The 19,290-nt window shown below is 39.1% G+C and overlaps 1 protein-coding gene across 1 annotated transcript in view; it reads left to right on the forward strand.

Annotated features, from left to right (window-relative positions):
• The window catches only part of LOC116959307 (activating signal cointegrator 1 complex subunit 3-like), a 160,482-nt gene that overhangs the window by 11,528 nt on the left and 129,664 nt on the right, over window positions 1-19,290 (forward strand). The window contains exons 2-4 of the mRNA XM_042803432.1: window positions 12,470-12,613; window positions 13,423-13,573; window positions 17,800-18,383. Of these exons, the coding sequence (XP_042659366.1) occupies window positions 12,524-12,613; window positions 13,423-13,573; window positions 17,800-18,383 (825 nt within the window). The 5' untranslated portion in view covers window positions 12,470-12,523. The remainder of the gene's footprint in view (window positions 1-12,469; window positions 12,614-13,422; window positions 13,574-17,799; window positions 18,384-19,290) is intronic.

Raw genomic sequence — 19,290 nt, forward strand, 5'->3', positions numbered from 1 at the left:
TGAGAATCCTGCTTCAGTGCTTTCATAGAACAATTGTTCTTTAAGATTAAATGTGAATGTTGGACTAGGTTGTACTGTGCTTGTACAGGTACTGTGCATCATCTACTAGATGTAATGATTTTATTAACTGTAACTAATTACTGAAGAAGTTCTTGTGAAGGACTCTTTGTGTTTGGTAAGACAGTTAATTCAGAACTGACATCCTGTCTTTCCTGGTGACATGAACATTGCCAGTGACTTCTTTGTGAAGAAAAGAGTTCATTTTACACCATGCTGAATAAAGGATGAATTTTGTGATCTGCTTCTAATGAGTTTATGACATCCAGTGTTTCACTTACAAGTCAGTGTAATTCTTGGACATAGTTTTTGATGATGAATTCAGCAGAATATAAAATAATAATGTCATAAAGTACCTGAGATGGTGTTATCTGACCAATTAATGAGTCCTTGATTCTGATTTTGGCAATGCTAGCAGCAACACAATTCATCCAGTTGGTGTTACTGCTTCAAAAAGACATTCGCCCATGGTTAACTTGGCTATTGTCAAGTGGATCTCAAATATACTTTTGAAGTCTATGCAACAACGTGGTTGACTAGAGGTGTTACAGAGTGTTTGCTGCTTTGTGTTCCTAAGGCTACTGGTGCTGCCTCCCTGTTTGTACAGGGGTGCTTTAGCTGCGCGGCCCTATGTCTGGGAGGAAGCTTGGTGCTTCACAGACCCCTGCATTAGATGTCCTGTTTATTGTCTCTTATGAACACAGTAGTCTTAAAAATAATGGCAACTGATACATAGTGAATGGTTATATGCCTCTTAAAAACCGTTTTCTAGACTTTACCATAATCCTTTTTTTATTTTAGCTCTACCCTGTTTCAAAAACTTTCCCAAAGTTATTTCAGGAATCTTACAGGATGGGTAAATGAGAAGAGAGAAATTGTACCTGTATGACCTCGCCTTTGTGACTTGAGTAATAGTGTACAGGCAGGGTTTTCAGGATTGGTGTACCTGGCTTAGTCTTTTGTTTTATTGCATTTGAGAGCCTTCTTAAATGCTAAAATAGGTTATGTTTTTCTCAAAAGGGATGGCTTGTGCTCCCTTCAAAAGCATTTGGGGGAGATGCTCCAGATTCAGAATGATTCGTTTCCAACCTTGAGGCCCATTGAAACCATGTTTTGAAGGAAATCGGAGTTAATTATGAAGGATAATAATGGTATTGAGTGGATAATAAGCATCCAGTTATTTAGAACTGGGAGATAATACAGCATTGGAGGCATTTGTTTAGCTGTCTGTAAATCTGGTGATTCAGGTGCTTGAACACACCCCTGTTGCCAATTTAAAAACCTCAGAGAATTACACCTTGTATCCAGCTACTGTTTCAGATGATACGGATATTTCATAGGATTTGTTACGTCTACTGGTCCATGCAAATGTCTTTGATACTGTAAAGGACCTCAAACACCACTAGACACTGTGATTTAGAGACTAAATCCCACCCACGTGCTTGCCATAAGGGAAGCTTGAATCTTCCTGCATGATTCAGGCACAGGTCTTAAGAAATGTTTTCACACTGTTGGTTTTCTGTCCAAAATCAGAGAGCTGGTTTTGGAGAGAAAAATGTCAGCGCATGTGCCTAAATCCCCTGAAAGAAATGGGCACTACGCTTTGTGTGGTGCTTCTCCATCTATAAGCTCAGTAGTGTCTGCACAAGTGTGTGTTTTAAACATAACCACAGTAGACAGGTGAGGTACTCTCATATTAAATTACATAGGTAGGAGTCCATAGAGTTCCTGGGGGGCAGTATTCAGAATGCAATCTTGCCTCTACAGATTTCCTGATAACATGACTGGGATGCGTGCTGGGGATCAAGATGAGAATAATAGACCTGCTAACAAACAATTTGTCAAATTTATTCTGTAATGGAGCTGAAGACTTGGCTTTGGCTTTCCAGTCTTGTTTGCAGTTGTTTAGGAGTTCAACCTTAGACCTGGCTAAAAGCAAGCTTTTACATTCATTACTTTTTAAGATTAATCTAGGCAAGGTAGGCAGACTTTGGGAGTATATGTAGGGTATGTATCTCCAATTATGCTTGAGGGACCTGTCCTGGTTTGGGCTGGGATAGGGCTAATTTTTTTTCTGTCTCAGTATCTAGGATAGTGGTGTGTTTTGGATTCAGTATGGGATTTGGTATGAGAAGAATGTTGATAAAGCGCTGGTGTTTTTAGTTCTTGCTAAGAAATCAAGGACTTTTCACCTTCCCCTGTCCCAGGTAGTGTGCAGGTACACAAGAAGCTGGGAGGGAGCATAGTCAGTGGAATATTCCGTATCATCTAACGTCATGCTCAGTATATAGATGAGGGTGGAGCAGGAAGCTCACTCTGGCTTCCAGGATTGTGGTTTCAGGATTCTCTCTTCTCTGGGATCACTAGCCGGGAGCATGCTGAGCATCGATCGGTAGGTGGTGAGCAATCTCACTGTGCATTACTTGTTTGTATTTTCTATTATTATCATTATTATTTTGATTTTCTCCTATTTCAATTATTAAATTGTTTTTATCTCAACCTATGAGTGCCTTTACCTAGCCAATTCTCTCCCCCATTCCCTGTGGTGGGGGAGGGTGAGTGAGCGGTTGAGTGGTGTTTGGCTGCCAGCTGGGTTTAAACTGTGACAGGACCAGGATTAGAAACAGGTGGCTCCCCCCACTGCCTCCTCAGGTTCCAGGGCAGGTGTGGGCGCTGAGTTTTTGGGAATAGTTTCTTCCAGCAGGCATGGACTGATGCTGTTGTCACAAGAAGCAGTGCCAAAAAGAAATTCTTCAGTCCTCAGTTTGAAATAGTCAAATGCTCCAGACTATCCCAAGGTGTATTTGTAGGACTGAATATTTTAGTGTTGTAAGAGTCGAGATGGAAGGGAAGGAGCATTAGAGAGGAGAAAAATTAAACATATTCTGTTTGTTGAGCATGGTTTTCAATCAAATTCACTGATAGGGAACAGAAGCCGTATGGTGTCTTTACTATTTCTGTAACATCTGCTGAAGGTTTAGGATTTAATGAAGTTACATTTGACCCTTCTCTTAAGCAAACCCATACTAGTCAAGCTTGATTTGAAATATAAAAAAAATTAGTTATTTCCTTCTATGGAGAATTCCAAAGCAGAATTAGCTAAATTGTGAATAAGATGTACCTACCATGAACAGTATGACTTAGGTATCCTTATTGTGTTAATTGGATCCACAGTTTGCTATTTTGCACTTTCACACATGCATCTGTCAAATAAATGCCTCCTTTTGGCTTTACTCATTTTATGCTGCTGAAGAAGCTGGATAGTGAAGCAGAATTGCTTTCCTTCTGGTAGTCCCATTTCCCTTGAAGAGTCCTTTGGACTTTCTTTTCTTCTACGTGCCAAACACAAGAAACATTTCTCAAGGGAAGATAAAAAGCAAAACCTGATCTTACTTATACACCAAGCTCATGAGCCTTGCATAATTTAACTTGTCTTTTGAAAGCTAATTATTCAGTTTACTTGGTTCCTGAGTTTTGGATATCCCAACAGTAAGCTTCTATAATATGCATTGATTTTTCAGTTAATTAAAGATATTTTGGTTTATTCAAAAGTGAATTTCTTATTGCAGCTTTATTATTAAAAAGTAGAGGTCCGGTTTATTAACTTCAGTGGTATTAATCTGTGTCATTATCTTTTCTGCCCATGGGATGTTACTAGCTAATTGCAAAGAGATGTTTGGATTTTCACTGTATGTCGTAACTGTCTATGCCCAGGCATAGCTGTGTTGTCCGTGAGAGGTGCCTGACTGCATACTGAAGCTGATACTATTCTTGATAATTCTTCATGTTAATCTGCCTTGGTTGCATACAGGTACTTGCGCAGGTTTGTGTAGATCGCATTTAGCAAATATTTCTAGAAGAGGTTTAATGTGATGGCTTTTAGCCCTTGCACAATTAAATTACACTTAAATGCTTCTTATATAATACCATTAGCTATATCTTTGCAGGAATGTTTTTGAATATAGACTCTATGTAATGCAAGCTCACCCTCCCAGCTCAATTTCACTAATATTTTGAAGTGTTATGGGAGACCACCTTCTGATGTTCTGAAAGGGCTAATGTACCTGTAAACTATTCTGGGAGAAGGTGAGTGGGTGGATGACCAAGAAACAGCTCCCCGGCATGGTTTAGAAGTAGTGCTAGAATGGAAAAGCTTATTTTGATAAGCTTTTCTTGTGGCCGCCTTCAGACCTTTTGTGGTCTTTGTTATGGTAATCAACAGTGGAAGTACAGTTAAACCCCGTTGGTGGCAAGATCCTGAGTCTGATCCGGACCAAAAGAGAAGCGTACCAGAGATGGACGAGTGGACCCACTGAGAACTACAAGGGCATTGCTAGGGTATGCAGAGATGCAGTTGGAAAAGCAAAAGATCATCTTGTATTGAAATGGGCAGAGATCTCAAAAACTACAAGGAAGGATTCTTCAGGTACGTAAACAATAAGCAGAAACGGAAGGAGAATTTTGGCCTGCTGTTAAATACGGGAGGTGAATTAGTTGCCAACAATGCTGAAAAGGCAGAGGTTCTCAACACTTTCTTCGCCTCTGTCTTTACCAGCACTGTTGGGCCTCAGGTCTTGGGAACAACAAAAACCAGGTCAATGCAAACACAGACCCACCATCAGCGAAGGAAGGGTTGGTACGCAAACTATTAGAGGAGCTTGACAAATCCATGGGCCCTGACAACATCCACCTGCAGGTGGTAAGAGCTGGCTGATGTCATTGCAAGGCTGCTCTTCATAGTCTTTGACAAGTCGTGGGGATCGGGGGATGTCCCAGAACACTGAAAGAAGGCCAATGTCATCCCCATCTCCAAGAAGGGCTTAAGGGAGGATCCAGGAAACTAGAGGCCCATCAGTCTTACTGCAGTCCCTGGGAAAGTTAGGGGACAGATCCTCCTGGGGGTTATCACAGTCAAATGAAGCACGTGATTGGGAGAAGCCATCAGGCATTCACCGAGGGCAAACTGTGCTTGGCAAAGCCGATTGCCTTCTATGGCAAAGTAACCTGCTTGGTCGATGCAGGGCAAGGCCTGGGTTTCTCCAAGGCTCTTGACATGGTTCCCCACAGCCTCCTCCGAGAGAAATGGACGTGCTACGGCCTGGCCAAGTGGGGTGTGCGGTGGTGGGGAGCTGGCTGCCAGGCCGCACCCAGAGGGTGGGGGGAAATGGCTCCTTTCCAAATCAGCAACCTGACACAAGGGGGGTCCCCCGGGGATTCATATTGGGCCTAATGCTGCTTAATATCTTCATAAGTGATCTGGAGGATGAGATAAAGCGTACCCTGACGAAGTCTGTTGGCAATACCAAACTGAGTGGGGAAGTGAACACTTTGGAAGGGAGAGCCATCCTGTAGGAAGACCTGGGTAGGCTGGAAGAGTGGGCTAACAAGAACCGTATGAAGTCCAACAAGGACAAGCGTAAGGTCTTGCACCTGGGAGGAACGTAACCCAGGAGTGCAGCACCGGCTGGGATCTACCCGGCTGGGGAGCAGCTCTGTGGGAAGGGGCACGGGCGTCCTGGGGGACAACAAGCTCAGTAGGAGTGAACAGTGTGCGGCAGCAGCAAAGCAAAGCCACCAGGATGCTGGGTTGCATCAACAAGGGCATCGCCTGCAGACAGAAAGAAGTCATTCTCCCATTGCACTCGGCGCTTGTCAGGCCACAGCTGGAATACTGTGTTCAGTTTTGGTCCCCGCTAGACAAAAAAGACATGGACAGGCTGGGGAGGGTCCAGTGGAGGGCCACAAAAATGGGAAGCCTGCTATGTGAAGAAAGGCTGAGAGAATTGGGTTTGTTCAGCCTTGAGAAGAGGAGGCTTAGGGGAGACCTCATCACAACGTTCTAGTATTTAAAGCGTGGCTACGGAGAAGCTGAGTCTCTCTTTTTACAAGGAGTGCCGTGGAAAAGATGAGACGCAATGGGGACAAGTTACTCCTGGGGAGGTTCTGGTTGGACACAAGAGGAAAACTTTTCACAATGAGAACGATCAGCCTTTGGAATAATCTCCCCAGGGAAGTGGTAGATTCCCCAACACTGGACACTTACAAGATTCAGCTGGACAGGGTGCTGGGCCATCTTGTCTAGACCGGGCTTTTGCCAGAAAGGTTGGACCAGATGATCCTTGAGGTCCCTTTCGAACTGGTATTCTATGATTGTATGAAGAGGACTTATTCTTACAGATTGTATAATGTTTAAAGCTTTCACTTGATCTGCACAGAATGCTCTTTTTAAAGAATACCACACATAGCACATAAATCCATTTTTTTTTGTCCTGTTTTTGCCTTCCCATTAGAGCCCCAAAGAAAGAGAAAAGCTTTTATTAGTGGTTTTCTGCTACAGTAAGCCTATTATACTTGCTGATTATAGCTTTACAAATTTTCATTCACAGGTAGTCACCCAGTTATACCTCTGTGCAGCAACCTGAAGTTCTGTTAGAATTTTATTGTGAAACTTCAGTAACAGTTGTAAGCAGTTTTTAAGTTCCTGAATCTGAGTTGCAAACAACCTGGCAATGCCTTCTCTGTGACTGGTAGTTCGTATGGAGGCTTTATCCTTGTGTGTGCTTGCAGTTCACTACAGGAATGTGTTATGGACACTTTCTTATTACCATCTGAATAGGTGCTCTAGCATGGCCTCACCACAGCAGTTATACAATTATGTGTTATGTGTGTAACAGCAGTTATTTTTGCTGAATTGCATCCCATGTCCTCTCAGCCATCCTTGGTGAGATGCAACATGTTACTTAGCTGTCGTTGGTTCAAAGGCTTTTTCTTTCTCTCATTTATCTATTGCTTTTCATCCTCTATTTACTTCCTTTGGACACATAAATCCATATTTACCTTCCATATACCTCCTGCTTTTTCTTTAGTGACAAACTTTTCTGGAACGGAGTAAGATGAATGCCCTGGAGTTGTTTTTAACTTCTGTTGATGGCACAGTGAGAGGCACAGAGAGCCCCCTATTATGCCAAAGCAAAAACAAACACCTCCCCCTACCATCCTGTATTTGTGGCTCATGCCTAGTGTTTAAGTGAAAGGCATGTTATGTATGTAGGAGTTGGAGATTCGCATATAGTCCATGTCCACATGGAAGGCAAGTCTTGAAGCCTCTGTTGCTTGGGATGCAATCTGTCTCGTGCTGCAGGGAATGAGAAAGTTAAGGTGGTGGTGTGTAAAAATGCGGGCATTTCTCAGTCTAACAGTTGAACTATGTCTTATGTTCTTGGAAAAGAAAGATGAGTTGTTCTAAAAAAAAGCGTTGTTTTAGATTTTTTTTTTTTTTTTAAAAAAAACAACAGCTATTCTTAGTAATGATCTCAAAGCACATCTAAAATGAACACGTTATTGGTCCAAGCCACATGTTTGGCATCACACCAAAACAGTATTGGGCATCATCACAGGAAACATCTCTCCAGCTGACGCTAGCAGGAGCAGTGTTAGGCAGCTGGTGTTTAATCCCATATACACAGCTAAAATTGTGAGAGAGAGAAAATCTGGAAAGGGTTAATACTCTACTGAATTCATGACTTGCAATTCTATTATTTGTTTTTAGGGCTTTTTTTGGTTTAGTGACTTGTATAATTAAGATCCTGAAGTTGTTTCTTACATGAAGGATGGCACACACAGGCACTGTTATTCGTCCTCATTATGCTAAAGCATTTGTTTGAATTCTGGAGCTCACTGAGATAAATACCATGTATCAGGCAGCCACTATTTCTTCGTGAGTACATTTTCCTTAATCTTGACATCTCCCTTTCGAAGATTGACCTGGGCTTGACTGGAGATCAGCAGTATTCAACCCAGACAACTTGAGAGAATTCCAGTGCTATGTCTGAGCCTTTTGCAGAAAATTAGATGTCTGAAAGTGTACAATTGTTACTGTATCATATAGCACTGCTTATATAAAGGTGGAAAATACTAATATTGTAATATATTGCTTTGGCCTGCTGTTTACGATTAATGTCCCAGACATTACTAATCCACTGTTATCCCAGCCAACTTTGATGCTAGGTGCTGTATTTGTCCTGTTTGCATGAAACATGCTTGGATAAGAAGTTTAAGTGAATCTTAGACAAATGTCCTCATTGTTGTAAAATACTTTTTAAATCGAATGCATTTATTTGTTTAAAGAGACATTGAGCAATACACACCTAATAGAGTGTGGGGTTTTTTCAATATTGAGGCTTACTTCTAAATAAAATACGAAGTTCGCCTTTGTGTTAATGAAGCTGCTGAGGTTAACTGTAGCAATTCTAAAATGTGTTCATGTCACTAAAATTTAATGCTTTGGGATTTATTTATTTTTATTCTTGCACAGTAGAAGTAAAATATTCTGTGTGGATATATTTAAAATGTCTTAATGTGTCCTCATGGCGTTACTGCTTTTGTGTTTGATTTAGATAATCCTGTGCTAACATTTGTTTTAATGTTTTCAAAATATATTTAAAGTGCAGAAGGTTACTGCACTGTCCCTTTATTTTTTGTATTGCCTTATGGCTGGGATATTTTCTGCCTTTTCAGCTTCCTTTTCACCTGAAATGCCATTTTTTCCAAATACTATGTGGTCAGTAGCAACCTGCTATTAATTACCAATGTCTAAAGCTTCTTTTTCTTTATAAGGCACTTTGATTAGATTAGTAGTGCTAACTTCAGGTTTTATAAATGAAAAGTTTACATAGGCAGCAAGAAACTTGTTAATAATTTAAAGAATTATAGGCAATATAGGAAAAACCTGGTAACATGGCTAAATATTCCTTAAATAGTTTAAACGAAATGACTGCTCTGAGGTTTTAAGGGACCTATAACAAGTCAAATACTAGAGGCTACAGAAGCTGGTACTTTAGGATAGTGTAGCTGCAGACTTTACCTGTGATTCTGTTAATGCTGTGTTATTCCACCACTTGTAAGTAAAGATTTGTGCTCAACTTAAAAATTGAGGTACCAGATTTGATCAGTCCCCTTCTCTTAGCCCTACTGGGCAACTGACTTGTTTGTTACAGAGGAAAGGAATTAAGTGAATTTAAAAAGGGCATCTCTTTGACCGTAATCCCTCTAACATTTCAGTCGAGAAGAGACAGTTCTGTTATTTGCTTATAGAAAAAAAAATCTAGGGAGGCCAAGAGTGAGAAGAAAACTTAGGTAGTTGGTGGAAATATGACGTGGAAAACTTCTCTAGTAAAATCTGTTACCTTTGCAATATCACTAGTGTATTTTTTTTAATGTTTCAGTTTAATGAATAAAAACCTCTGAGATTATGGTCCATGTTTACTGTTAGGTTTACTTTCAAACAATAAAGTTTGGATGGTTTCATACCTGAACTGAGTATATTCTGCTTTTATGTTTTACTTTCTCTCATAAAAGGTTTCAACTTTAAAATCACACTTGCTTTTAAAAGTAGTAAAATAGGCTTTAAAAGTTATTACCTCTCATCTTCACAAAGCTTTAGAAACATAGATATTGCTTTTTCTGCTTTACAAACAGAAGCTTGGTGAAAAGTTAAGGGTTTTTTTAAGAGGTATGAAATCGGAGGTAGTTCTAGAAATTGTCAAACTTCAGCTCCTTTTCCAAAAAAATCATTAGCAGAATGGGCCCAAATTGTCCTTACTTGACTGGAGTGAGGTGGGGAAGATATTTTTACCATGGAAAGTTGCACTGATCATAAGGTTAAATTCCCATTCCACTTGACTCTCTACAAACAAGATATAAGATAGTACCTATTCTCACACCTTTTTCTTGAGGGGGAATGGGCAGAAGAATGGCAGATCTTCATCTTGCATCTCTATGTGGGCCCTGGTAAATAGGATTTAATTGTGGCTGCCTTTTAGGTCCTTGTTCTAAATCCAGCAGTTTTTAGCAAGGCCATTTGGTAGGACAGTTGTTTCAGATCAAGCTGTGGGCAAACAGATATATTTCTGTCAAATCAGAAGGAATTACTTACCCTTATGGTGGCTGTGGGAAGACAAGCAGTAGTTGATACGGTCTAAAGGCAGGCAGGTATCTATGTCAGCAGACTGTGTGAAAGCAGGTAACTTTTTGTAACCTTTTTTTTTTTTTTTTTAAACGGCATAAAATGTAAATTTACGCTGCATCTCATAGGGCCACAGCGTGTTTGACCCAGTGTCTAGAGCTGGCTCTACCATGTTGTGGAACAGTGTAAGTTTATAAACTTTACCTTGGTTTTTATGTTAACAGCAGAGTAGTTGCAGCTGTGCTCCTGCTTTCTAGTTGGTGGCTATTTTTGCGTTCTTGTGGTGGCCTGGTGAGGGCGGGCGTCACGGACCAGAAGTGAAGGGCACGTGTGGCGTTTGCCTATAAATGAAGTGCAAAAGCCTTGGGTGTCTGCTCTGCCAAGCCAGCCCCCTCCGGGACCAGCAAGTTCAGAAAGCACGTAGGCACACGTGGAGCGGCAGTTATTAGTATGAGGCCAACTGTAGGGTTTTGGGGCTGGATTTGGCTCTTAGGCCAAGTCCACAGTCAGGGAGGTGTGCCCTTACTTGGCCCCTGGGGTTCCAGGTTTATTTATTTCAGCAAGTATTAATAGCTCAATGAATAAAGGAGGAGGAAACACTCCTTTAAAATTCAACTTCCTAACAAACGGGCCTGCTGGAGGTGCTTTAAAATCTCCTAAAAGCGTGTGTGAAAAGTGAACTTTTTAAGAGAGAGTTTGAACTTTCATAAATTACTGTGCATGTTATTTCAGAAAGGACAAGTAAGATAATAATATGATAATTATGTTGTTATATGTTATTATAAAGGACCATGATTCTATAGAAAAAGGTATTCGGGTGTAGGTATAAAATAAATATGCAAAATGGAATGATCTTTAATAGCTAATAGCCATGCTGTCATTGGAGCAGTATGAGGTTCAAACAAAAAAGGTCAGGTTAGGTTCCCTCAAGTTTTGGACACATTACTTCCCTTCTATAACGGTGATTATAATGTTCACAGGCTGTTTTCACTGGGATCTGTGCTGGTATGAATTATGTGTCATATCTGAACTGAACATTTCAAAAGCTGCAGTGTTCCTTTGCTCTGCCTGCTGCCGGGTTTGAATCTGAACATGTTCTCGCTGTCCCTTTCACACTTAAAGATCTTATATTTCTGCGCTTTGTAGCTTCATTGTTACATTTGTTTCCAAAATATCAGCTGCTGTGATAGCTTTTCTCGAAAAGCATCTTAATGTGAGTTGGGAAAAGAAGCTGACCTGAGAAGTCGGTGACATTTCTCTGACTGAAACACTGCATCTAGATTTTCTCTTGTGCTGTGTTGCAAAGTTGATAGCTAAAATACAGATGCAGTCATTAAATGAAGAAAAAAAATAAGAATAATTGGATTAAATCAGGGAGTTCTGTACAGTGTATGACTCGGGGGAAGGGGGGAGGGGGCAGGAAAGTAATTTTATTAACTCTGTTCTAAGTTAAATTCTAGATGGCCGATGGTCTTCAGGCATGCTAAGAATAATGCAGACCATTAGGTTTATAACGGTATCATTAACTGTTTCAAAAATAATCTAAATCTAAACCTGTATCTATCTGCTACCATCAGAAACCATAGTTGTGCATTAGTTTATTAAACAATTCAGCAGTGGGCACCTTTTGAAACAAAACAACTTTGAGAATAGTTTCAGTAAAAGGCTCGGAATGAGCACAAGTTCAGATGGAGAGCAGCTGTGTTTTGCTGTGTAGATAGATACGAGCTGGTTTCACAGAGGAAATAAGGCTGTGCAGAAATAGGCTGTAGTCTGGGGAGAGCCCCGCACTGTGTAAGTGAGTGTGTGTGTGTGCGCCCTCCCACTTGTGAGATGAAAACCTCCCGAGGCATACTTTTTCTCAGTTGTCCGGCAGCCCTTTTATTCCCTTTATCTCTTACAATAGTTCGGTGCTATGCGTATTACGATCTTTTTTTTCCCTGTCGTAATTCTCTTTGCCTGTTTTGCTGGTTAAAAATGGCGAAGCGGTTGCCAAGAAGGATGCCCCTGCATCAGCGCCGGAGGCTGTTAATGACCTGAGAGCTCCCACTGTGGAGCTTTGAGAGGAAATCTTCCCGCAGGTTGTAATCACTTACTGCTGGTGGAAGCTAAAGTTCAGTTGCAGAGATTTCACTCTCATACTCTTCTGTTAGCTGTGCTAAAGGAATAATTGCTACTTTGCCTCATTGCTGGTAACTTTTCTTTAGGGAGGAGAGAGAAGAAGAACCTGCTGAGTGACCTCTGCATGTTACCGTGTCTTGCCTATGCTCTGTGCCTTTCACCTCCCTTCGACTGAATCTTGATTATCAGCGTTTTGAGAGAGATTTTTTAAACTTAACTGACGCGCCAGCCAAATTCTGCTCGCTCCAAAAAGTCTTTCAAGTTTGTGATGTGAGTTTGTATTTATAGCATTGACAAAGCCGTGTTATTTATTTTGTTCTCATCTAGGTGCTTGAACTGGGATTTGATTTTTCATCCTATGGATCACTGAATGAGTAACAGATGGCCTTGCCTCGTCTTACAGGCGCTTTACGCTCCTTTTCAAATGTCACTAAACATGAGGATTACAGTGAAGAATTAGCTGACTTAACGGTAAAGATTTTTTTTTCTTTTCCAAAGCATAATTGTAAAGTGTTAGTGCGTATATAGTAAGAACTGCTTGCTTTCTTCATTTGCACTGGTATTTTACAAGCGCAGGCAAGCAACACTGGGCAGCGTGTATATAGTTTACTGAGCATTCCTTCATAGTGTCCTCACTCTAAGTCCGATTTGCCGTAGCTTTATGATTTATGCTAGGCCCTTACAATCATGATGTGCTCTATGGATAGGGTTGCTTGACTGTGTTAATACAGCCCTTTTTATTTCATCTTTTGTGAAGTTAAGTTGGGCTGGGCTGGTGTGTTTTTGACTCTGAATTTATGCAGAGCTGGGGAGCCAAACATTTCCTTTTGAATATTGATTTCACCTCAGGCTCTTGTTGGGGGGATGTCTAGAATGAATATAGTGATACTGAATTTAGGTACTCTTTTTTTTTTTTCTTCCCCCCCCCCCAAGAAATAATGCATTAAAGGAATAGATGTGTTGTGGGAACCTGTAATGTGAAATGAATTCAGAGTCGTGGGAGCTGTAAATCTCTTAAAGTTGCAAGACTTTGGCTTTACAGAGAATTCTGCATCAGAAAGAGTAGTGAGAGAGCACATGTGTGCGTGTGTGTATCATTTCTTCTGCTCAGGAAAGACTGTAAAGAACAGGTAATAGGGAAACTACTTGAAGTTATTACTACATACTGACTGAATGCAGTTGGAAGGAGGTGTTTTCATCTGGTGTTTAATTTTAAAGTAATGCCCGTATAGTAATTTGAAATAAATAAGTAAAAAATAAAAACAATATTGCATTTTCAGACTAAGAGATCAAAACTATACGAAGAGTTGCTGAAGTCTGATCTTACTTGGAAGAAAATAATAAAGTTTGTTGATGACAATTTGGACAAAAAAGAACACCAAACTGTAAACAGTGATTTAAAAACTATATTACAAGCTGCAAAACAAATAGGTATGTTTTCATTCTCTAGTAGTCTAATAACACACTGTTTTGTTGGGGAGATAGGGAGTTTCAAGGAGCTTTCTGCCTGCATACTTTGCATTCTGGTACAATTTTAGTTCTACCTTGATGCCAGGCTTGCCCCGAAATATCTTTGAAACTCCTGTTAATCTGATACGTGTATGCACAATTTGGTCTTCCGTTTTATTTTAAAATATGATTCTGTTGTTATGTGAATATTCTTAGTTTTTTGATAGTATCGTGTAGCGTGTGGTATGGTTTGTGATCCATCTTTTGTAGGCAAAAGCAACATCTTCTTTCAGGATGGCAGTTCTCTGAAAGAAGAACAATCTCGGTTTTATCTCCTTTAATTCCAAGTGATTGGTACAATGAAAAATTGGACTGCTACATTAAAATGTAAAAAATGTTTTCTTCTTCAAATGTATGGCGTTGAGAGAAATAAGTAATAAATTCCACTCATCTGGAATTAAGCCTTTAAAACTGAAATACGTTATGGCAAAGAAAGTGTGAAAACTTAGTTTTGATTGGAAACTTAGTTTTTGATCAACAGACTAAAACTAATAAAGCTTGTGCTGTTAGCAGATTTTAACTTCATCAGCTTATAAACTGAGTACGTGGCTCAAGCTCTAGCTGTCACATATTTAAGAATTTTTCATTTAAGTCTAATAGGTATATTTTCTCCTTTTCTGATTGTTTCAAATATCTTGACTAGAACCCTAAGTAAAAAGATGGAGAGAATTAATATATAGAGATATATTTGTCTTTTTTTGGCATTGTAGACCAGAGTTTTTTATCACGATACAAATGATAACCTGCCTCACTTGTGTTTCTGTTTCTTGACAGTTCTTTTGGAAATAAATAGCAAATTGAGAAGGAAACAAATATCTAAACACAGACTTTCAGAAGAGGCTAGATGAGTTATTCGTGTCCAGGATGTAGTAATCAGTTGTGCTGTACAGTTGCACAGATGTCTGTTAAAGCTATTGATGGTTGTAATGGCTATTGCTTTAGTAAGTCATCAGAAGAAAAATTACAAGTATTTCTGAAATCACTGACAAAAATGTTTTAAACTCACCTGATGATACATGTGTTCTAAACTTTGCTTTGTAGTTCATTCCTTCCATGTTAGTGACATAACTGTTATTTTTAAAAATGTGGTCCTAACTTTCTTGAATCCTATTTTTCCTAATGCAAGTAGTAGAGCTTCTGTTGTTGGTAGCCTTTAACCTCATCAGGCCAGAAGTTAAGCATGTGGCTGCCTGTCTTTCCAGGACAGGCCTTTGGGAAGGGCCACCTCTGCCCCAATGCAGGTACCTCTGCTTCAATGCGCAGATTTCAGCTGGCACCTGTGATACGCAAGGTTTGGGGGAAAGTCTTGCAAGATGGGGAGTGAGTTTGCATCAACTGTCAGGGCCTAAAGTTAATATGGAAAGGGTGAAGTCTGTATTGATAATAGATCTGTATTGATTGAGAAGAACTACATAGTTGTTTTAAATATCCACTGGGTATAGTTTAATCACAAGAGGTGCTAGAGTAAAACGTTGGCTAAGTTAAGGCTGACAAATATATCATGAATGTAAAGTTTGCAGTATAAAAAGTAAGATCGTGTGTAGTGTAGCAAGTAGGAAAAAATTTCTGATGATGCGGGGAAAAAGGTTATAAGCAAAATAAGTATTTGCCATTCTTAGCTGCAAATGTTATCTACGAAAATCATTTGTCAGGGTTTTTTTCTATATTAATGTCAGAAATGAGTACTAGCTGTGTGATTTTTTTTTTTTTTTTTTTTTTCTCACTTAGTGCCAAAGATGGCTGTAAAAGCTTTTTTTTTTCTTTTGTTTTCCTCCAAACTTTAATAGCACTGGAGGGTGGATAGAGCAAATTGAAAGACCTGGAAGTAATATTGGTAAATTTTTGTTTGATAGAGTGGAGAGGACAACACAAATGAAATCAAATGCAAGATTATTTAGTTAGAACAACTTAGAAAGAAACCACTGCTGAATAAAGATGGGTGATGTTATGGAGACACAAACCAGAGCGGATTACGGTGACGGAGGCACATACTAAACTGACAGTAGTGTTCCAACCATCATCATCAGAAATGTATAGTAGGGAAAAGGAATTGCTTGTATGCCTTTTTACTTCAATTTGAAGGAAATGAAATCTCAGCCTGGGCAACAGACACTCTAATATTGATTTACTTAACAGGGAAAATGTCACTTACTGAAATGATCTGATTGTCTTAAAAACAAAAAGGAAAGAGTAGCTTCAAGTAGTGCATCTCTTGCCATCTTGGCTGGCTCATTATATTCACAGGGGAGGGGTAGTATTTTCTGAAGAGATGCTTCCATGAATAGGAGATATTGATACTAAAGGAGAAGTGACACATAATAAACCTTAAGAGCCTTTTCTAAAGTCCTTCAGTACAATTGCTTTTTTAGTTTAATAACATGTGCTTCTGTTCTGACACAAGTGACTTTAAATAGTGATGTGTATTTGTATGTTAGGAATATAAGAGTATGAGGTTCACGCAGCCAAACTTAGGTCTGTAAGCTTTTAGATGTTGGTTGCTGTTTTTCCTGTGATTCCTACATAGCTAATGCTTAGGGGGAGGCTAAACCACCTCTTTCCTTTGAGATACACACATATACAATATATATGTAAATATATCTTCATCGCATATCTTCCTTATGTAGTACCTAATTATCCTGTAAAAATTGTTTCCAATCCTCTCCTTGAACTTTCAGCTTTTCAAAGTGCACCACAGGGAAATTCAAGAGAAATACTGAATTTTTAGGTGCTGCCATTTGTATGTTATGTTGCTAGTTACACAGCCTTGTTCCACCTGCTTATGCTGGATAACTTTTGCTCTTTCCTGTTACATTGTGGGTAAAAAAAAAAAAAAAAAAGGCCTTGCTTTTGCTGGGGATAAACTTAACCTGTGTTGAATCAAGTCACAAGTAACAATGTTAGAGGAATTAGGAACCTTCCCACCGATTCCAGTAAGTTTTTTAACAAGCAGAAAACAGGGACATAGTTGAGTAAACTGAGAGGCCCATAACTGAATAGCAGAGGTATGCAGAAGTAGGCAAAAGACAGTTTTGATTACTGAAAAGAGAATAGCCACATTACATCGCCAGAAGTGTCATTTGAGGCATTTAAAAAATGAATAATATTGTTCCTTTTAAAATAAACTGTTTGTTTTAATAGTTCTTTTGAATTAGCCATACCAGGGGTTAATCATGAATCTTATCATTTAAATCAAACTGTTCTCTGCTGGAGTTCTGCTGGCTGATCTTGTTATAACTAAAGAATTGACCAGATAAAGACATCTTGACAGTAGCAGCATGTAAATCTCCTCAGTAAGCTTTTAGGATGCTTTAAAAACTATGCAGTCTTGTAAGAAAGGCTAATTTTACTAAAAACATTAGAGTAACCTACCCAGCTTATTAGAACACTTTTTTTTAAACTTAAAAAAAAATTCTGCATGTTGTCCTCATATAAAACAAACTAAAAAACTCCGTATGCTGTCTGGTTTTGTTTAGTCTATGCTTGACGACTTAAAATTTTGTTTAGTAGTGACATTTTGGTTCATCATATGGTGTTTTTGTTTGTTTTCCTCGAGTACCTTTGTGAATATTCGTGTAAGAGGTAAATTCATGTTTTTCTCTAATACTATTTTTTTAAATTTGCATAATATGATATTTTGTAGATATAAAACTAAATTCATGCATTTATTTGCTTTAATTTCTTTGGGCAATTTTTCTAACACACGTTCTGTAGTAGTTCCACTGGGAATGTAGTAATTCCCAGCTGAGTTCTGTATGTTTACTCTGTTATGAATATTCAGATTAGTCAGTGAATAAACAGTGAGACAAAGTGGAAATTTGTTACGTTTTAAAAAGCTCATAAATATACTATCGTGAGTTTAAGGCCTCAGGCAAGTTTTTCCTCTAACTCAGAAAAATAAGAAAGCATTGGTAATCCTTAATATGAATTTCTTGCTAAGTAGAAGGATAATGAAGACAAATACTTTATTATCCTGTTCCTTTTTATAATTCAGTACCTTGCAACAATTGCTACTTGTTGTTATGGTCTTCATTTCATAACCCTGTTGATGAGACTTGCAGCAAGAAATTGAATACAGTTGTGTTATAGGCAATGAAAGAGAATTAGTTTGAAGTGTATAAAGTTACATTTGTTTTTGGTTTTGTTAACAGTTGGAGCTGAAAATGGACAAGAGGCAATTGAAAGCGGAGCTGTTTTTCTCTTTAAGACATTTCACAGGAAAGAATGTGTTGGCCATGATGAGACAAAGGCGATCAAGCAGATGTTTGGGCCATTTCCATCATCATCTGCTACTGCAGCTTGTAATGCCACATGTCGTATTGCTTCTCACTTCACTGAAGAACAGCTTACATCCCTCATACAGATGGCTGAAGAGGAAAATGGTGATAACAGAGTGTTCTTCGGTAAAAATATAGTGTTTTCATTTGACATGCATGATTTGGATCACTCTGAGGAGCTGCCTGTGAATGGTGAGGTTGATGCACAGAAAATTATAAGCTTAGATTATAACAAATTTCTGAATAACCAGCTGAATCACTTACAGAATTACTGTGATGGGAAATCAGATCTCAAGTCTTTAGAAAAAGTAGATGATTCTTTTTTATGGTGTGAAGTTGGAAAGTATCTGAATGAATCTCAAGGGGGTACCCCCGGAGGGCCAACAACAGAAGACCTCTGCTGCACTTTGTACGAGATGCTTGCTTCTACCAAAAGTGGCGATGAACTTCAAAATGAGGTACAGTAGCATATTAACCATACTGCATGTATTTGTGTGCCACAGAAATATACAATTATTTCATATTGGATTATGCCAATATACTAGATTCAAGTGTCATCTGTGCTTGACTTTTTTTTTTTTTAATGTCTTGAGAAAAATTACATGGCAGCATCTTAATTCACCAGACAGAAAGTGGATGGAGCATGAATTTTATGAGAATAGTCTCCTTTCTCCCATAACAGACAGGCTATATTTTATTTTATTTGGCCATTTGCTCGCCTTCTCCGTACTTTTTAAGCAGTAGCCAACTTAAGCTACCATATAAAAGTGGAATTATGAAGAGAACTTGCAAAACCAAACCAAAATTAACTTTCTTGGGCAGGTTCCATTTCCAGTTTCAGAGCCTTCCTGTTGCTGGAAGGGAAGTTGGAGGACTGCAAAGTGGTGCTACTTTAAAACTTTGTCATATCCCTTTTATTTCTTTTGGAAAGTAAAGCGGGGGGCTGTTTATTATGAGAAGGGCAGAGAAAGCTGGAGGGAGAGAGAACAGTCGCTGGGACGCTGGAGCTGAAGGGGTAAGCGTAGCGGTAGAAAGAGCAGGATTAAAGGCTGCTGAAGAGGCTTTCAAGGCACGTGCAGGAGAGATGATGGTTGGATTAATCTAGGCAAGGGAGAACTGGTTTTGAATGGGGCTGGGAAAGAACTCCTGCAGTTTAACTGCTTCTTCCTGTGCACTTTTCTGTTATGTTTACTTTACTTTTCCTAACTTTCAGTGCTTTCTTCCCCTGAAAGCATACTGTACTTAAATTCTCAAACTGACTTTTCAGAAAGACTTTAAATGTTGAAAAATTGCTACAGAAATACAACTAATGATAGGAATAGGCAATCCTGTGAAAGACAGTACAATGAAAATTTGCTGTAATTT

This window comes from Tyto alba, unplaced genomic scaffold, assembly GCF_018691265.1.
Source record: "Tyto alba isolate M040663 unplaced genomic scaffold, T.alba_DEE_v4.0 Super-Scaffold_40, whole genome shotgun sequence".
Taxonomy (NCBI): Eukaryota; Metazoa; Chordata; class Aves; order Strigiformes; family Tytonidae; genus Tyto; species Tyto alba.